The sequence below is a fragment of the Rhineura floridana genome, chromosome 3 (genome assembly GCF_030035675.1).
Source record: "Rhineura floridana isolate rRhiFlo1 chromosome 3, rRhiFlo1.hap2, whole genome shotgun sequence".
NCBI lineage: Eukaryota > Metazoa > Chordata > Lepidosauria > Squamata > Rhineuridae > Rhineura > Rhineura floridana.
This window is the reverse complement of record NC_084482.1, coordinates 52,815,717-52,835,561: the sequence shown is the minus strand read 5'-3', so window position 1 is coordinate 52,835,561 and position 19,845 is coordinate 52,815,717. Positions and strand designations below refer to the sequence as shown.

Below are 19,845 nucleotides of genomic sequence, written 5' to 3'. Positions count from 1 at the left end.
TAGACCCTGAATATGGAAGTAGCTTGTTCAATACCTCTGTATGTTGGAGGCAAAGGCCTACCACAGGCTGTTGTTCACTGTGTGGTATAATGTATGCCCTTTTTTGTTTGTTTTGCAGAACTATACTCAGTACATCCCGTTATCCATATATGACCTACAGACATGGATGGGCAGTCCCTCTATTTTCGTATATGATTGCTCTAACGCTGGCCTTATTGTCAAATCTTTCAAACAGTTTGCCCTGCAGAGGGAGCAGGAGCTTGAGGTGAGATCTCTAACAACTGAGGGGATTGATGGGGAATGGGAAAAGGGGGGCATTTATTTTTTAGATTTCCATAGGATCAAGTTGGGGAAGGACCATAGCTCAGTGGAAGAGGATCTACTTTGCATGTAGAAGCACTAGGTTCAGTCCTTGGTGCCTCCCTGTGAGGCTGGGAAAAGCTCCTGTCTGAAACCCTGGAGATCCACTGCCTGTCAGAATAGACAGAGCTGAGCTAAATGGTCTGACTTGGAATAAGGCACTTTCCTAAGTAAATTGGGAAGGATATGACTGGCAACAAATTGTTTTATTGTTCTAAATGTTTTTATGTTGCTGTACGCTGCCCTGATGTTTTGTGAGAGGTTGTCCGGGGGTTTGGGGTTCGGTGCCATCAGTATGCGGATGACACCCAACTCTATTTCTCCTTTCCACCTAAAGCCAAGGAAGCTGTCCTGGTCCTGAACCAGTGCCTGGCATCAGTGATGGACTGGATGAGGGCGAACAAATTGAAACTAAATCCAGACAAGACAGAGGTGCTCCTGGTCAGTCGAAGGGCAGATCAGGGAATAGGGATTCAACCTGTGCTGGATGGGGTTACACTCCCCCTGAAGACACAGGTTCGCAGTTTGGGTGTGCTCCTGGACTCAGCTCTGAACTTGGAGGCCCAGGTCTCGGCCATGGCCAGGAGTGCCTTTGCCCATTTAAGACTGGTGTGCCAGCTGCGCCCGTTCCTGGAAATGCCTGATTTGACTATGGTGATGCATGCCTTAGTTACATCCCGTTTAGACTACTGTAACACGCTCTATGTGGGGCTGCCTTTGAAAACTGTTCGGAAACTTAAACTGGTACAAAGAGCTGCAGCCAGAGTGTTAACAGGGGCTGGTTACAGGGACCATACAACTCCCTTGTTACAACAGCTCCACTGGCTGCCAGTTTGTTTCTGGTCACAATTCAAAGTGCTGGTTTTGACCTTTAAAGCCCTATACGGCCCAGGTCCAGGCTATTTGTCAGACCGTATCTCTCTGTATGAGCCTGCCCGGGCCCTGAGATCTTCAGGAGAGGCCCTTCTCTCAGTCCCAACACCCTCGCAAGTGCAATTGGTGGGGACGCGAGATAGGGCCTTCTCAGTGGCTGCTCCTAGGTTCTGGAACTCCCTTCCTAGGGAGGCACGAATGGCCCCCTCCTTGCCATCCTTCTGTCGGCAAGTAAAGACTTTTTTATTCCGATAGGTTTTTGGGATAGAAGGTGTTTAGGACTCTTTACAAGGCTTGTTTTATATTATTATTTGTATTATTTTAAATTGTTTTTAGATTTTTAAGTGCCTTTTAAGGTTTTAAGGTTGTGCATTGTTTAATCGTATTTTAATTGTATGTTTTTAACTACATGTAGTTTTATTTGTAAGCCGCCCTGAGTTCCAGTTTGGAAAAAGGGCAGGGTAAAAATAAAGTTTCATTCATTCATTCATTCATTCATTCATTCATTCATTCATTCAGTATATAAATACTTTTCTAAACAAGAAAAGAATCTTGCATTTCTAATTTAGGCTCTATTTGCCTTCTAACAGTATAGCCCTGGCCATTAATAGAACTGTTAATTAATGATAACATATGATTGTGCCCTAATGGTTTTTACAGAGAAGATGAATGCAAGATTGAAGGACGTCTGTATATGTCTTATACATTGTATACTTAGGTCTGCATAGATATCTGTTACTGTATCTTGCTCTTGCAACCAAATGTACAGTCACTAAACCAAATCCTTTGAAAGAGTTACAAAGAAGGAACTTGCTATTGGTACCATTAATTTTGCAGCAAGACGTGCTCTGCTGTTAATAAAAGGGGACATTTTAGTATTAAATTTATTGTTGCAAATGTGCATGGTGGAAGATGAAGCCATTAAATTTAGGAAGCTTTCACGTATGCATTGACACTGTGTTTGGCTGGATATTTTCTCTCTACTTTATAACTGCCAGAGATGCCTTATTAGAAACCATTTTCTTATTTTATGTTGCTAAGTCCTTTCCATCTTTTAACTCCAACACTGAATGCAAGAAGTGGAGCCAAATAGATCTGAACAGGATTCTGACTATCAAGGCAGTCTATAATTCTAATGTTTATTGAAACAAAATTACATGATTTGAAATGCAATGTGTTTTTTCAGTCATAACAATCATATAAATAAGTGCAAAACATTTTCCAAGCCTTACATATTTTTACTAATCCATGCATGCATGTACTTATGTGTTACAGGGCAGCTATGACATAGATATGGAAAATACTACTTGCAAGGCTATAATAACAGCATAGTGCAGTTCAACATTTGTTCTGTCACATCTTTTTAAAAGTAGAGATAATCCTGCCACAGATTGTCAGTTTCCCAGTTTTGAAACTGGAATGTGCATGGTTGCATTGCATTGCAAGTCACTACTGTAGTTTCAAAAGTAAAAGCTTCCTAAGTGTACTTTCACTTTTCAGAAACTGCTCCCTACTTCTTCTAACCTCCAGGCTGGTTTACTGTAATGTGCTCTATGTGGGGCGGCCCTTGGGGTTGGTCTGGAAACTGCAGCTGGTGCAAAATGCGGCAGCACAACTGCTCACTGGGGCAGGGATCACCAACAGGTTGCCCCGCTGCTGAAAGAATTGCACTCGCTCCCCTTTACCCACTGGGCCAAGTTCAAGGTTCTAATTTTGGTGTACAAAGCCCTGTACAGCTTGGGACCAGAATAGCTGAAAGATCGTCTTACCCCTTATATTCCCAATCGATCACTGAGCTCTGCAGGCCTCCTGCAGATACCATATTATCAGGTGGTCCATTCTGCACAACATAGGAAGTGGACCTTTAGTATTGGACACCAACACTTTGGAATTCCCTCCCCTTGGATATTAGACAGGCACCATCTTTGCTTTCTTTTCAGTGCCTACTGAAGACCTTCCTCTTTCAACAAGACTTTTAAGTAGAGCCCATATCCCATTCTTGTTTTGGGATTGCTTTCTAAAGATGTTTTGTTTTAATAGGTTTTTAAGTCTTTTGTTTTTAAGGTGTTTTAGTGCTTTTAGTGTTTTTGTTTGCTGCCCTAGACTCCTCCTGGGAGTAAGGGCAGAATATAAATTTAATAAATAAAATAATAAAAATAAATAATAATTGTAGCCTTCACCCCCTTTTTTCTCATGATTATCTTGCATCCAATGCTTTTGGATGATTTTTATACATCAGAAAAGCAGCCTTAAGCCCCCTGTCCTGTGCTGTTTATGTAACTTAGTCTGTGACACTTGAGAGCACTTTCCTTCAATTAACACAAACATTAACTTAATATACCCTCTTAAATAATATCACAGTTTTCTAGGGCAATAGCTTAGAGGCTGGGTGAGGAACCTGGTGCCCTCCAGATGTTGCTGGACTTCCAACTTCCATATGCCCCAGCAAACATGGCCAATGGTGATAGGAGTTGTGGTCCAGCAACATCTGGAGGGCCACAGGTTCCCCATCCAGGGCTTAGGGTCTGTCAAATAGCTTCACTGTGAATGATTATCAAGGGGAAAAGCATTGACTTAAAAATTAAGCAACCTTATTTAAATGAGCTGGTTTTATTATATATATAATTATATTGTGCCTAATTCTGTACAGACTTTTTGCAACTTTTTTGGGTGAGAGTGTTGACTTTGTTTCTGCAATTGCAAGGTTGAGAAAGTGAATTAGTCAGAGACAACACTTAGATATGAAAACATTCAACATCTGGTACAGCAGGCAACAAACCAGCCTTTCCCAACCAGTGTGCCTCCAGATGTTGTTGAACCACAACTCCCATCAGCCTCAGCCAGCATTGCCAATGGTCAGGAAAGATGGGAGTTGTGGTCCAACAACATCTGGAGGCACACTGGTTGGGAAAGGCTGCAATAAACCATTTGATAGGCACAGCATCTGTGTCCACCTTATTGATCTAAGCTTCTGTTGTACTACTCCCAGGGAGTAACCATTTTCATCTGTTAGAGCACTTTTGAAGCCAAGGGAAAGCAACAGGGCAGATGGTACGTTTGCAGCCAGGGAACCAAGTCACATAGCTTGTCTAAGAACCAGTTATGGTTCTAGAGTAACAAAGGGAGCCTAACTTATTTCCCCATATTTCAAAGTCAAAACATCTTTCTTCCTTAAAGATCATATAAGTAATTAGGTCAACTATCATGCAAGTAACTAGGTCAGCTATGCCATTTTCTATTACCCTTTTTAATGTAAAGATGTATTTAAAATACATGCAGTGAACATGAATCACTTTGAGATCAAAGTAATGAACAGTACCCCATCTTACACAAACTGGAATTTGCTGGAATTTGGTTGGGATTTCAGTACTGGAAGTTCAGGAAAGATGAGAAAGCAAGTGTGTGCAACATGTGGCACGCTATGCTGAAAGGCCAGGTTCAATTATTAATGCTAATTGAAGAAACCAAAGTTATGCTACCTAGACTTTAGAGCACTGACCTGAAAATTTCAGGGTAGAATTATCCAAGGTGTCCCATCATATAATGTCATATTATTTGACAGATCAATGGTCCTGCTCACTTATCAGAGTTGACCTACGGGGGTGAGGGAATATAAAGATCTGGCTCACCGGACCAAAAGGGTCCCCCACCCCTGCTGTAGATTGTATTTGATAATACAGTCATTATAACTGGAAAAATATGTTGAATGGCCATAGATGCTGAGGTACTGCAAAGTTGGGAGCAGGTTCTGTCTGGGGTGGGATATGAATGATTTCTATACATTCCTTGATGAAATACATGTTAATATTAATCCAGTGCTGGTTGTAAATTGCTGTTAGATTTATTTATGTAAAACCTTTGCTCTCAGACTATTAATCCAACATTTCCCTCTTGTATCTTTTGAGATTGCAATAACCTTCTGCTCTAGCATGGCAAATGGTGCAGTGGATTAACTGGCAAAGAAATGTGGTTTCAGAGTGTTCTCTTCATAGGAAATATGCATCCTCTTAAAAAATACACAATGCGATTTTTAAAAGTGTGTCAAGGATTAAAATGCCTGTGATACTAGTAGGGATTAAGGGAAAGCCAGATGGTATGTTGAACTAGCAGATCAGAAATAGTTGCATACATGGTGTTTTAAAAAAAATGAAATAGTAGCAATGTGAAGTTTGCAATTAAGATTGTACTTTCAACAGTCATTAACCAATGAGCTAAGTTGCCTGGGTACCATCTTCAATTCAGTTTTTTTTCTATTCATTTTAGATGCCTTCATTAATATAGCCCAGTGTTTTCCAAACTTGTGGAAATGGGAGATGCATTTCATTCTTACAGTATTGGCTGTTGGCTACACCTGTGAAGACCTTTCTCTGTTTAGATCTAAAATGAATGCTGTGGTTCATAGGAAACATCTTTTGTATTATGGGTTTGAATTTATAGCAGAAGCCATTACTCTTATTAGCATTATGAAAAGAACCTTTCTTCTGTGGGTACAGGTTGGGAATGTTTGTTCTTGCCTTTAAATCTCAATGGAAAGACTGCAATTAGGAATAATTTTTCCTCAGCATGCATAGTGTTCCTTAGAGACAAGAAGATGAAAAACAGAAATGCCAATTCAGTGTTCAGAAAATGGTAAATGCCAATTCAGCTATTTTTGTGGTCTGTTTTTTAAAACAAAAAGTGAGAACATCTTCCTTGTTATTCCACTGTAGTTTCCTCTTCTAATCACCGAAAAGGGAAGTGTTCAATTTTATAAACTGCCTTCTTGATTTAACAGAATCCCAGTGGACATTCCGAAGTTCTGTGTAAGATTGTGGTGTGCAAAAAGTACCACTTGTTCTTTTAAAAAAATTATTAATAGCATAGTCGCATTGTAGCATCATTATAAGAAACCCAATATCTCAGATATATTCCTTCTATCTGGTGTGAAAACAGCCATTGAAACAGCCAGTCTGCACCACTTCTTGAGTGGGAAATGGGTCTGAGTACTTCTGACACCATAAAATATGATATCCCAGCTTGCTTGCAGACTTACAGTATGTTGTTCACCCTATAGTATAGGACTTACCTTACAAGTATCTCTTCCCCTTTCCTTGGGGTGGGAGAATGGACAACAACACTAGCTTACATCCTTTGGTGGCCTTTCTGATCTCCCCATAGGTGCACAGCAGGTATTACATTTTGAGAAGGTGAGCAGAATCCCAAGACTATGGCTATCGTTTTGAGAGCTGATAGATGACAGGAGAAGAGTGTAGTTTCAGCCCCCAGGCCATGTTGGACAAGATTACAGTAAATAGCTTTGCTGGGGGAATTGGTATTCTGCTCCAGGATTGCCTGAGTTCCAGGGTTAGGAGACTAAACTACTTGGATATGGAAAATAAGTCCAAGGGTTCCTCTGAATCACTCTCTTAAATTCAAAGGAAGTATCTCCAGGGATAGGCATCCTAGCACCATCAAGGCATAAGAAGGTTCATATGCACAAGCAAGTACAAGTAGGTTCATACGCATAAGAATCAGAACTGCCATACTAACCACCAACATTAAAAGGATGTTACCCCACAGAATGATGGCTAAGGTTGCTGACAAAATAGACCCAGGTCTTTGTGTGCAGTGTGGGGCAAACCATCTATTGAAGGAAGGTTGGGGGACCTAAGGATGGCATGTGGCCGTTGGCCTTATTTCTTGTTTGTGAGGGGAGCAGGGAGGGAAGGGGGGGACAGAACAAATGGATGGACTAATGGGAGCAAAGCCCTCTGCAAGTGATCAATTCAGACATCAGGCAAAAGCAATCTGTTCTTCCCTTAGTAGCCTGTTGAGAAGGGAGAGATAAGGGGATGTCCGAAAGAGAGAGAGCGAGGGAGCAATGGTACTGCCCTCCACCAGAGCATGTGGCACGTGACAGATGACCCTGAGGGAATGCATCACTCAGCATAAAAAATGGTTCCCTGTCCCTTCGTTAAGACTTTGCTAGTCTGTTATACATCTTGAGCAGTGTGGATTTACTCTGTCAAAAGGAAGAGCAACATACTTCTAGGACAGGGATAGCCAATGTGGCGCCCTCCAGCTATTGTTGGGCTGTAACTGCTATCATGCCTGATCATTGGCCATGCTGGCTGGGGCTGCTGAGAGTTGTAGTCCAAGTACATCTGAGGGGCACCTCATTGGCCACCTCTCTTCTAGGAGGATCACCTGTCAGATTGCCTCTTGTGCTATCCTCAGTCAGACCCAAAATCAAACCGAAAATCTTATTAGGGCAGAATTTGGTGGCATCCCTGCTTACAAGCAGTATATTCTACCTTCAGAAGCAAGATCAGAAACTACTTAATTAATTTGAACCTCCATAGATAGTTTATGTATCAGGCTATATAAGGTGCTAAATTTGACTTGGGTGCTCGTAAGAACATAAGAACAAGAAGAGCCTGCTGGATCAGGCCAGTGGCCCATCTAGTCCAGCATCCTGTTCTCACAGTGGCCAACCAGGTGCCTGGGGGAAGCCCGCAAGCAGGACCCGAGTGCAAGAACACTCTCCCCTCCTGAGGCTTCCGGCAACTGGTTTTCAGAAGCATGCTGCCTCTGACTAGGGTGGCAGAGCACAGCCATCATGGCTAGTAGCCATTGATAGCCCTGTCCTCCATGAATTTGTCTAATCTTCTTTTAAAGCCATCCAAGCTGGTGGCCATTACTCCATCTTGTGGGAGCAAATTCCATAGTTTAACTATGCGCTGAGGAAACAAGTACTTCCTTTTGTCTGTCCTGAATCTTCCAACATTCAGCTTCTTGGAATGTCCACGAGTTCTAGTATTATGAGAGAGGGAGAAGAACTTTTCTCTAGCCATTTTCTCAATGCCATGCATAATTTTATACACTTCTATCATGTCTCCTCTGACCCGCCTTTTCTCTAAACTAAAAAGCCCCAAATGCTGCAACCTTTCCTCGTAAGGGAGTCGCTCCATCCCCTTCATCATTCTGGTTGCCCTCTTCTGAACCTTTTCCAACTCTAGAATATCCTTTTTGAGATGAGGCGACCAGAACTGTACACAGTATTCCAAATGCGGCCGCACCATAGATTTATACAACGGCATTATGATATCGGCTGTTTTATTTTCAATACCTTTCCTAATTATCCCTAGCATGGAATTTGCCTTTTTCACAGCTGCCGCACACTGGGTCGACATTTTCATCGTGCTGTCCACTACAACCCCGAGGTCTCTCTCCTGGTCGGTCACTGCCAGTTCAGACCCCATGAGCGTATATGTGAAATTAAGATTGTTTGCTCCAATATGCATAATTTTACACTTGTTTATATTGAATTGCATTTGCCATTTTTCAGCCCATTCACTCAGTTTGGAGAGGTCTTTTTGGAGCTCTTCGCAATCCCTTTTTGTTTTAACAACCCTGAACAATTTAGTGTCGTCAGCAAACTTGGCCACTTCACTGCTCACTCCTAATTCTAGGTCATTAATGAACAAGTTGAAAAGTACAGGTCCCAATACCGATCCTTGAGGGACTCCACTTTCTACAGCCCTCCATTGGGAGAACTGTCCGTTTATTCCTACTCTCTGCTTTCTGCTTCTTAACCAATTCCTTATCCACAAGAGGACCTCTCCTCTTATTCCATGACTGCTAAGCTTCCTCAGAAGCCTTTGGTGAGGTACCTTGTCAAACGCTTTTTGAAAGTCTAAGTACACTATGTCCACTGGATCACCTCTATCTATATGCTTGTTGACACTCTCAAAGAATTCTAATAGGTTACTGAGATAGGACTTTCCCTTGCAGAAGCCATGCTGGCTCTGCTTCACCAAGGCTTGTTCTTCTATGTGCTTAGTTAATCTAGCTTTAATAATACTTTCTACCAGTTTTCCAGGGACAGAAGTTAAGCTAACTGGCCTGTAATTTCCGGGATCCCCTCTGGATCCCTTTTTGAAGATTGGCGTTACATTTGCCACTTTCCAGTCCTCAGGCACGGAGGAGGACCCAAGGGACAAGTTAGATATTTTAGTTAGCAGATCAGCAATTTCACATTTGAGTTCTTTGAGAACTCTCGGGTGGATGCCATCCAGGCCCGGTGATTTGTCAGTTTTTATATTGTCCATTAAGCTTAGAACTTCCTCTCTCGTTACCACTATTTGTCTTAGTTGCTCAGAATCCCTTCCTGCAAATGTTAGTTCAGGTTCAGGGATCTGCCCTATATCTTTCACTGTGAAGACAGATGCAAAGAATTTATTTAGCTTCTCTGCAATCTCCTTATCGTTCTTTAGTACACCTTTGACTCCCTTATCATCCAAGGGTCCAATTGTCTCCCTAGATGGTCTCCTGCTTTGAATGTATTTATAGATTTTTTTGTTGTTGGTTTTTATGTTCTTAGCAATGTGCTCCTCAAATTCTTTTTTAGCATCCCTTATTGTCTTCTTGCATTTCTTTTGCCAGAGTTTGTGTTCTTTTTTATTTTCTTCATTCGGACAAGACTTCCATTTTCTGAAGGAAGACTTTTTGCCTCTAAGAGCTTCCTTGACTTTGCTCGTTAACCATGCTGGCATCTTCTTGGCCCTGGCGGTACCTTTTCTGATCTGCGGTATGCACTCCAGTTGAGCTTCTAATATAGTGTTTTTAAACAACTTCCAAGCATTTTTGAGTGATGTGACCCTCTGGACTTTGTTTTTCAGCTTTCTTTTTACCAATCCCCTCATTTTTGTGAAGTTTCCTCTTTTGAAGTCAAATGTGACCGTGTTGGACTTTCTTGGCAATTGGCCAGTTACATGTATGTTTAATTTAATAGCACTGTGGTCACTGCTCCCAATCGGTTCAACAACACTTACATCTCGCACCAGGTCCCGGTCCCCACTGAGGATTAAGTCCAGGGTTGCCGTCCCTCTGGTCGGTTCCATGACCAACTGGTCTAGGGAATAGTCATTTAGAATATCTAGAAACTTTGCTTCTTTGTCATGACTGGAACACATATGCAGCCAGTCTATGTCCGGGTAGTTGAAGTCACCCATTACTACCACATTTCCTAGTTTGGATGCTTCCTCAATTTCATATCTCATCTCAAGGTCTCCCTGAGCATTTTGATCAGGGGGACGATAGATCGTTCCCAGTATTAAGTCCCTCCTGGGGCAAGGTATCACCACCCACAACGATTCTGTGGAGGAGTCTACCTCTTTTGGGGTTTCGAGCTTGCTGGATTCAATGCCTTCTTTCACGTATAGAGCGACTCCGCCACCAATATGTCCTTCCCTGTCCTTCCGATATAGTTTATATCCAGGGATAACCGTATCCCACTGGTTTTCTCCATTCCACCAGGTCTCCGTTATGCTCACTATATCAATGCTCTTCTCTAAGACCAAGCACTCCAGTTCTCCCATCTTGGTTCGGAGGCTCCTAGCATTAGCGTACAGGCACTTGTAAGCAGTGTCTCTCTTCAAGTGTCTTTGGCACTTGTGGTTAGGCCTGTGGTAATTTTGCTCTTCTGAATTTATATCCTGTGCCCCTGCTCTCACAATGCCTACTTCTAGGCCTACCCCTTTTAAAATTTCATCATTTCTTTGGTTTTTATCCCAGGGGGGAGGTTTATTCCGAACCGGACCTTTCTCAGCTCCTGTCGGGTTTCCCCCCTCAGTCAGTTTAAAAGCTGCTCTGCTACCTTTTTAATTTTAAGTGCCAGCAGTCTGGTTCCATTCTGGTTCAAGTGGAGCCCGTCTCTTTTGTACAGGCCCGGCTTGTCCCAAAATGTTCCCCAGTGCCTAACAAATCCAAACCCTTCCACCTGACACTATCGTCTCATCCACGCATTGAGACTGCGAAGCTGGGCCTGTCTGGCTGGTCCTGCGCGTGGAACTGGTAGCATTTCAGAGAAAGCCACCTTGGAGGTCCTGGCATCCTACCTAGCAACCTAAATTTTGCTTCCAGGACCTCACGGCTGCATTTCCCCATGTCGTTGGTGCCAACGTGCACCACGACCACTGACTCCTTCCCAGCACTGTCTACCAAACTATCTAAACGACGGGCGATATCCGCAACCTTCGCACCAGGCAGGCAAAACACCTTGCGGTCTACACGCCCATCACACACCCCACTGTCTATGTTCCTAATGATCGAATCACCCACTACAAGGATCCCTCCACCCCCTGGAGATATATCCTCGGCACGAGAGGATAGCTGCTCATCCCCCAAGGAATGGGTCCCTTCTAAGGGATCGTTTCCCTCTTCCTCAGCTGGATGCTCTCCTTCCCCGAGACCATCGTTCTCCATGATAGCAGGAGAGCTATCATCGTTGGAGTGGAACACAGCTATAACGTCCCTGAAGGCCTCCTCCACATACCTCTCTGCCTCTCTCAGCTTTTCCAGGTCCGCCACCTTGGCCTCAAGGAAATGAAGTCGTTCCTGGAGAGCCAGGAGCTCATTGCACTGAGAGCATACCCACGACTTCTGTCCAACAGGCAGATAGTCGTACATGCTGCAGGCGGTGCAAAACACTGGAAAGCCCCCACACCCCTGCTGGCTTCTTACCTGCATAGTTTTGTTTAAGGTTTATTACGTCAATGGGTTGGAGACTGCGGTTTAGTTGAGGTCAGGGAACAGATGGGCAGAGTGGGGGGCCCTGGCCTCCTCGCCCTGCTGCCGAACTCGCTCTGCTGCTTAACTCGCCTTGACGCTTTGTCAGCTGGGGCTCCCTCTAGCTCGTGGAGCAGGCTCCCTCGCTAGGGTGCTGTGACTTTATATGTGTAGCTGGTTCCTCCCAGCTACTGCTGCCAGCCAATGATGTGTTACTTGAGGCTGATGGCTATCAGCTGGGGCTTAACTCTTTAGTATTCTCTCAGGCTTCCTTCCTTCCTGAGCGAGGGGCGGGGCTGTTTAAGCTTTTGGCTGCTTTTAATCTAATCAAGGGGCTGCGCCTTCCAGGCAAGTCTTTTGTGTTTGTTGTTTTCCCACCTAGAACAGCCTGACCTTTCTTTTACCTAGGGAAACAGAGCTTGTGGTTGTGTTTCAGGAAGGCTGAAGCTGCCCTTTTTAGCAAGGACTGAGCTGACTCTCTCCCTGTATGTGTCAGTGGAGTTTCCTTTTCCCCCTTCTCTCCGACTGGAATTTAGCCTTGTTTACAGTGTCCCCTGAAGCTTTCCTGCTAGGGTGGTGTTGAAAACTAGCTTTCTATGGGCTTCCTTCTCCTAGGATCTGTCTCCTAAGATATAGGTTCTTTCAGGATTTGGCTCCTAGCTCAGGGTGACCTTGGGCTGCCCTTATTACTTATTGCTCTGAGCTGTTTTACTTCAATTTAATAATGGAATAAATGGGAGCTACTTACCCGCTTTTCGCTCTGCTGCTTAACTCGCCTTGATGCTTTGTCAGCTGGGGCCTTGACGCTTTGTCAGCTGGGGCCTTGATGCTTCGTCAGCTGGGGCTCCCTCTAGCTCGTGGAGCAGGCTCCATGAAGCCTTGGAATTCAGGTTCTAAAAACCTCCAATAATCCCTTTGTCCAAGCACTCTTGAGGTTTGAGCAACGTCAGCTAAAAGTGCCATGACACCCGGTTGGGTGGCAATTGGAGATTGGAATGCGCACTCTAGAGAAGCCTGCCTGTCACTGACATTGACATCTTTTAGGTTTAAAATGTTATTTTTTGAACTTACTATAGTTCTTACTAATTACTGTTGTTGTAGGTTTGTGGTGTTTTAATTTTGTATGTTTTAAAATTTTGTATTTATCTGAATTTAACTGCTCTAGTAATACAAAATGGCAGTTGAATCTGAGATACAACAACAACAACAACAACAACAATAATAATAAACTAGTGGCCATTTTTGCTTGTTAAACCTCTTTTTCAGATGTATTTTGCACATTTGGAAACCAGATTAAACTTTAGCTATAAGGTCCCTGGGTTTTAGCAGCGTTCATGTGAACATTGGCAGTTGCAGGGAATATAACTGTTGTCTTTGAAGGTTTGACAACATGCCAGAAAAAGTGCAGACTGTGGGAAAGACTGTGAATCCAAGGCAGGTTCAGAAAATAAACTCTGCATGTGTTCTAGTAATTTGGCTGCTCTTGTTTAGGACTAAAGACACTCTGTTATAGCTCTCAATTATCTAATTAACTAACTTCATTGAGTTCAGTGTGTGTCTGTAAACACAGCATAATTCTGGATAGCTAAATGAGCTGCTCAAGTGCACTGTGTTGAATAAAAGGCTGCTTAATCTCTCTCTATCATCCCACATAATTGCATGTATCTGAAATGCCTTATTACATGTCAAGAGAAACTGAAAAAGGGGATGGGATAGAGAATCTGTGCATGTTGAGGAAGGGCCGTGGCTCAGCAATAGAGCATCTGTCTTGCATGCAGAAGGTCTCAGGCTCAATCCCTGACATCTCTGGATTGGGCTGGGAGAGACTCCTGTCTGAAACCCTGGAGAGCCACTGCTAGTCAGTGTAGACAATACTGAGCTGGATGGACTAGTGGGTCTGGTTCAGTATAAGGCAGCTTCCTATGTTCTAGGACTTTGTTCAGGCTATGTGAAAATTAATAGTGACATATGAGCTTTAAGTGCTTAGTCTCCCCACCACCACCATGGCTTTATTTTCAGGCCCTTTTTTCAGTTTCCAGGATATTTTGTGCCAGCACAGTAGAATTTCTTGTGTTTATTCCTTCTGTGTGTGGGAATTAAATGCTACTGTGGGAGTGCTTCTTTCTTTAGTCTCAAGTACGGTACATGACTAACTGCTTCTGATAAGAACTGATGAGATCAAATTTGTAGTTTTGATTTGTTTTCCATCTTCAACACTGGTGAATCTTTGAAGTTATAATCCAGAGGAGTGTTACAGTATATGTCAGTGGTGTGCGGAATTTTCCTAATCTATAATCTGCTGGAAAGAATGAATTGTTCTCCTCTAGCTTTGTTAGTACATTGATGTAGAAGATAGGGATGCTGGCAGTTCTGAGAAATCACCAGGCCTTGCCAGCATTCAGAATTGTAGGAATTGTAGCATCAAGCTTCCATGTTCAATCCTCTTGACAGTAAAACCAGTTTCTAAACAGCAGAAAGTGAGATTTGGGACCTCTGTTTGCTTGATGTTTCTTCTAAATGAGAATACATGTGTAGGAAAAAACATTTCTTGGTATACACTAGTGAAAAACATTTATTGCTGTATACGTGGGGTGGGGAACCCTAAGTGTATACTTTATTTTTCCTGGTATAAAAAAGCAAAGAAACATCATTTGAGTCGATTCTTTTCACTAGGCAAATAGATTTTTCTCATCTTGAGCCTCTGTGCCTGTTGAATAGTTGGGGCTCCAACCTCCTGGCAGACAGAAAAGAAGCTTCTGCCATCCCTCTTCAGTTCAGAACCGCCAATTGGCTTTTCCCATGGGCCAGTGGCCCTCCAAACAATAAAATTCTCACGCCTGACATACACCTATGTAAAGATTTCACATTAATTGCTAAATATACACTCAGAAAGATGCAATTGATAGGAAGTTCCCGAGCATAGTACACTTTCCCCATCAGACTACACATAAGTAATATTCACACAACATGTTGTACATCAACATATATAGGTTTTGCAGTACCAGTGTTCGCCCCCATGGAAAACATTATGTGTGAATTATGCCTTGGGACCCAGCATGAAACTGAACAGATAGCTGTATTTAGCCAGCATACTAGAAAAATGTTTTGTGGTTAAATATACTAAGCTGAGGTATGTGTGGAGTTATGATCTATGAATTTGGAGCTGAATCGGGAGTGGAGTCCTGAAACACAATCCACCTCCCCTTCCAAATAAGCCAGCTTTGCAGAGTCAGGAAGTGCTTGCAGAATGCAGAAACTCCCTCCCTCCCTCCCTCATATATCTAAATATGGTTTCAGGTGTTGCCCATTCAGCCAAAATTAGCAAGCTTTTTGGGCCTGCAGAAAAATTGCAACCATTATTTTACCTTGCTTTTCAGGAGAATCTCCTCACCAGGTAGAAAACAGCATACAATAGCAATGTATAGATACAATTTTAAACTCTAAATTTTGAAAAACCGCATATCTTGAAAAACATCCAGCATGAATGTCTCCATACAAGAGTGCACTGCAAATAATTTCTGAACACTGTCCAGAGAGTGTAGCCATATACACTACATCACTGACCCGCTCATATCTCTGCTACCTGTCACTTGTAATGAATGTGAATCTTAGATATATGCTGTGTCACCAGTCTACTGATTAGTTGTCAGGTGGTCAGCTGATTAGCAAGGGGAATTGCTGCAGTCTGCGGGTTAAAAGGGATACAGCAGCAGCAAAATTGAGGCAAGGGAGCCAGGAATATTTTCAGAACTTCTAATTCCAATGTTATGCATAGCCTTAAAAAATCTCCAAGTCAGTCCTGCTAACTTCTGTGCAGTTTAAGCATTCAAATCCCTGTAGATCGGGGTTCCCAAGCTGTGGTCCATGGACCACCAGTGGTCCACTAGTTTCATTCAAATGGTCCGCATTGTGTCTCTGGATTTGTGGCTGAAGATGAGAGACAACACATCCATTGCATTGACTTGCTTTCAACTTCATATCAAGGTTGTATTTCTCTTAAAAAAAAAAAGTGTGCTGTGAGAGACCTGATCAAGTCCTATGATCAATTTTCTTCAGGAATAGCAACAGAGATGCCTTGAGCCCCCAGTGTTCAGGGCACCTATATGTCCATGCAAAGTGAAAAAATGCTCAGACAATATCTTTATGTAATGCAAGAAGGAGATGTACTCTGACTATTTTAGTTAAAGGTGGAAAAGGATTTTGACTTTTACTCTCTTTGGGTAGGTGGGTTGGTGTATATGTGTGTGGTGAGGATGGTGGGCTTGAGGAACACTACCATGACTGCTCGTGAAAAGAAATTTTCTCTACTATTCATTTCCTAATCTCATTTACCACCCATTTTGCCTGTTTTATTTCACCTATCCTATCCCTTTTTTAAAAATAAAGTTAAGAATCTGACAGAAAGCTATTGCTTTCTTAAAAATATATAGTTTGCCAAGCTTCAACATAGAACCTCCACTCTAGATGAGAATATGGTTACTTTATTTAAGAGCCTGGAATGGAAACTGATGGGCCTTGCTGGATCAGGCCATCTTGTCTAGTATTATGTTCTCACAATGGCCACCAGATGCCTATAGGAAGCCCACAAACAGGAGTTGAGTGTAACAGTGCTCTCCTCACTTTAATTCGCAGCAACTGGTATTCAGAGGCATACTGCCTCTGAAAGCAGAGGGAGAGCATAGTAGCCATAGCCAGGAGCTATTGAGGTATCCTCCATGAAATTTGTCTAATCTGTTTTTAAAGTCATACAGTTGACTGTCGTCACTGCCTCTTGTGGAAACTAATTCCATAGTTTAACTATAATGTGTGAACAATTTAAAAAACACAAGGCCCAATAAGAGTCCTTGGGAGACTTCACTTTCTACATCCCTCCACTGGGAGAACTAACCACTTATTCCTACTCTTTGCTTCCTGTTTCTTAACCAGTTACTGATCCATAAGAGGACCTCTCGTCTTACTCCATTACTGCTAAACTTAGTCTGGAGTCTTGTTGCCAAAAGCTTTGTGAAAGTCTAAATACACAATGTCAACTGGATCACTTCTAACCTTATGCTTGTTGACACTCTCAAATAACTTTAATATGAGATGGGACTTATTCTTGCAGAAGTCATGCTGGTTCTGCTTTAGCAAGATTTGTTGTTCTGTATGTGTTGTATCTTTACCAGCTTTCTTGGAACAGAGCGTAAGCAAGGTGGTGGCCTCGTGTGCCTTTAGACCCTAGCCTGGAACATGAATACACAAAACACCCCAGAATGACCAAACTGGACCCCCCTGCTGATTATTGGCAGCAGTATATTTAAATGAATGAATGTTCAATAGCAGTTTCTGTTACAGGTATTTTCAGTCTATCAGAATCCACTCTTCTTCCAGCTGTCTTACCTGTCTTTCTTCTTCCTCAGATGTTTCTTCAGCTTCTTCTCCACCTGCTGCTTCACTGTATCTTCATTGCTTTCCTTCTTCTTTTTAAACAGACAGCCTAGATTTCCTCAGCCCTTGCCTCTTCCATTGATACAGCTTATGCTTTAAAGCTAGGGTCACGAATGTGATGCCCATGGTTGTAATGGTGGCCTTGAAAATTTCTGTGAAATTTCTGAGACTCCCCCTGCTCACTGCCCACTCTGCTATGAGACAGAGAAGGGTAGATATTTCCCACCCACCCTGAAAAATAGAGCTGAAGGAGAAAATGAGAAAAGTGATGCTCTTTCCCACTTGCTTTTTCTATATGCTTTTCAAGGCTTGGATCAACTGCTGGGCAGCTGAACAGAAAATGGAAGAACCAAGAGAGTAGAAGGAAAGGAGAGCAACCTGAAACTGTGGGAGGAAAATGATAGTGGCTGTGCGGAATTGGGAGAAAGAGAAAATGGAGCACCAGAGAGAGACAGAGAACATGCATGCACACACACAAGTTGGATCCGTTAAAACACATCATCTTGAATTTTTTCATATTTCTTCTCCCTTCCAACCATACTCGAATCACAGATCATTGACTAAACTGTAAATATCACAGATCCATTGCTTTTCAGTGCTGCCATAGCACAAAAATGTGGATCCAAGGTATAGATCCATTTGAATCTTAATAATTTTTACAAGGGATGTCCTCAAAACCATAATCAAATCATAGGTCCCCTTTGTGTCCCCAGATGTGTTCTGTCATTTGTTGCTAGTTTTGTTGTCATACTATGTAAAGTTTAAACCATGAAAATCCATGAGAATCCCTGCTTGTATGCTTTTGTAGTGTTGGCAAAAGCTAAGTATGTGGCTTTTTTTGGTGCAGTCTACCACTGTCTATATATGTATGTACATATGTATTCATTCATTTATTCATTAAGTTTATATCCCATCCTTCCTCCCAGTAAGAGACCAGGGCAGCAAACAAATACACTAAAAACACTCTAAAACATCATAAAAACAGACCTTAAAATATATTAAAACAAAACACCTTTAAAAGCATCTTTTTAAAAAAGCTTTAAAAACATCTAAAAAAGCAATTCCAAGTAAGCTTTGATTTAACTGTGTGTATGTGGGAGGGTTGGACCTCATGTAAAATCATACAAATTCAAGAGGATCTGTTTTAATTTTATTGGATTTGACTTTTATCTGGACCCCATGGAAAAGCAAAGGATGTGCATACACATGCCCATGTGTGCATGTGTTTTCACTGTCTGAATGGGAACACTGATCTAGGGGAAAGAAGCAACCAGAGGGGATGGTTCCCATGGCTCACTCTCAAAACTACTGGTGCTCCCATGGGCACCAAATGGTTTAAGAGTAGGCATTATATTACCTAGCTTCCTTTGTCCTCAGTAATGTTGCCATGTAGCAAAATCTGATTGGTTGGATGATGACAGCACTGTTATTAGGAAGAAGGTCTATTTTGTTTTTTTTTTCCAATAATTTTTATTCAGATTTTCATAAAACATACAAGACAAAATCATAAAACATTCAAAGACAAAAAACAAAATCAAAAATAGTTAAACAAAAAGAAAAAAAGAAAAGAAGAAAAAAAAAAATAAATAAAAAATAAAGAGTAAAATATTGACTTCCCATTTGTCAAAGATCAAATCAGTTATAAGTCTATAATATATAGCAATCCTGTCTCTTAAGTCATATTATAAAATCACTTTCCTCCAGTAGTTATCTTACTTAATCATCAAATCTCATAAACATTACTTTATTCTTTCCACAAAAAGTCAAAGAGAGGTTTCAATTCTTTAAGAAATATATCTATCAATTTTTTTTTCCAGATAAGCATATCGATTAATCCATCTCATTACTAATTATGATAATCTTATTGTCATAACCATAGTCAAAATAAACATTTCAATTAATCCATCACATCAGAATCTGTTAGGTTCAGTAATTTCAGTAGCCATTGTTCTATTATCTCTATTAGTTCCATTTTCCATCTTCCATCTTCAGTAGTCTTGTTAAGTCCAGTAATTTCAATATCCAATCTTCCATTATCAGTATTCCATAATAATCTTGCTGTCAAAGCCATAGTCATATAATAAGAGTCTGATGGGAATTACCTCTATCCCAAATATTTTCTTGCCATCCATTCTGAATAAGTTGCTGAAATACTGCTGTAAAATCATATCTCTGTTCTTTTTTTCAAAATACACTGGGTCATCTCTTAAAAGTTTTTCCATTGTCACATGGCTGCAGTTAATTCCATAGATTTTCTCTATATTGGGCTCCATCACATCATTCCAGTCCAGAAGATAATCCATGCCATTGATAACTTTATCTCTAGAATCTTCATTAATTTCTTCAGAGATAACATTAAGTTCCAAACAATAGATTTTATTTCTAAAGTCCATAGACTCCAAATCTTGTTCCTGTTCCACGTTTGTTCCAATCTCCGGGATCTCCTCTCTCACAGGGACCCCTATTCCAGTCTCCAGGGTCTCCTCTCTCACAGGGACCCCTATTCCAATCTCCGGGGTCTCCTCTCTCACAGGGACCCCTTCCAGGGTCACCTCTCTCACAGGGACCCTTATATCTTTAATCTCCTGCTTCATTTTACTCAATTCAATTTTCGTTATCTCAATCTCATTCATTATT

At 41.8% G+C, this 19,845-nt stretch overlaps 1 protein-coding gene across 5 annotated transcripts in view; it reads left to right on the top strand.

The window, feature by feature from the left end:
* The window catches only part of RPTOR (regulatory associated protein of MTOR complex 1), a 502,533-nt gene that overhangs the window by 192,104 nt on the left and 290,584 nt on the right, over positions 1 to 19,845 (top strand). For 3 of the 5 annotated variants that reach the window (XM_061615781.1, XM_061615780.1, XM_061615782.1), the window contains one exon: positions 119 to 265. In XM_061615781.1, the coding sequence (XP_061471765.1) occupies positions 119 to 265 (147 nt within the window). Of the gene's footprint in view, positions 1 to 118; positions 266 to 12,072; positions 12,130 to 12,594; positions 12,672 to 19,845 lie in introns of those variants that run through there. The other 2 variants (XM_061615783.1, XM_061615784.1) reach the window with 2 other exon arrangements.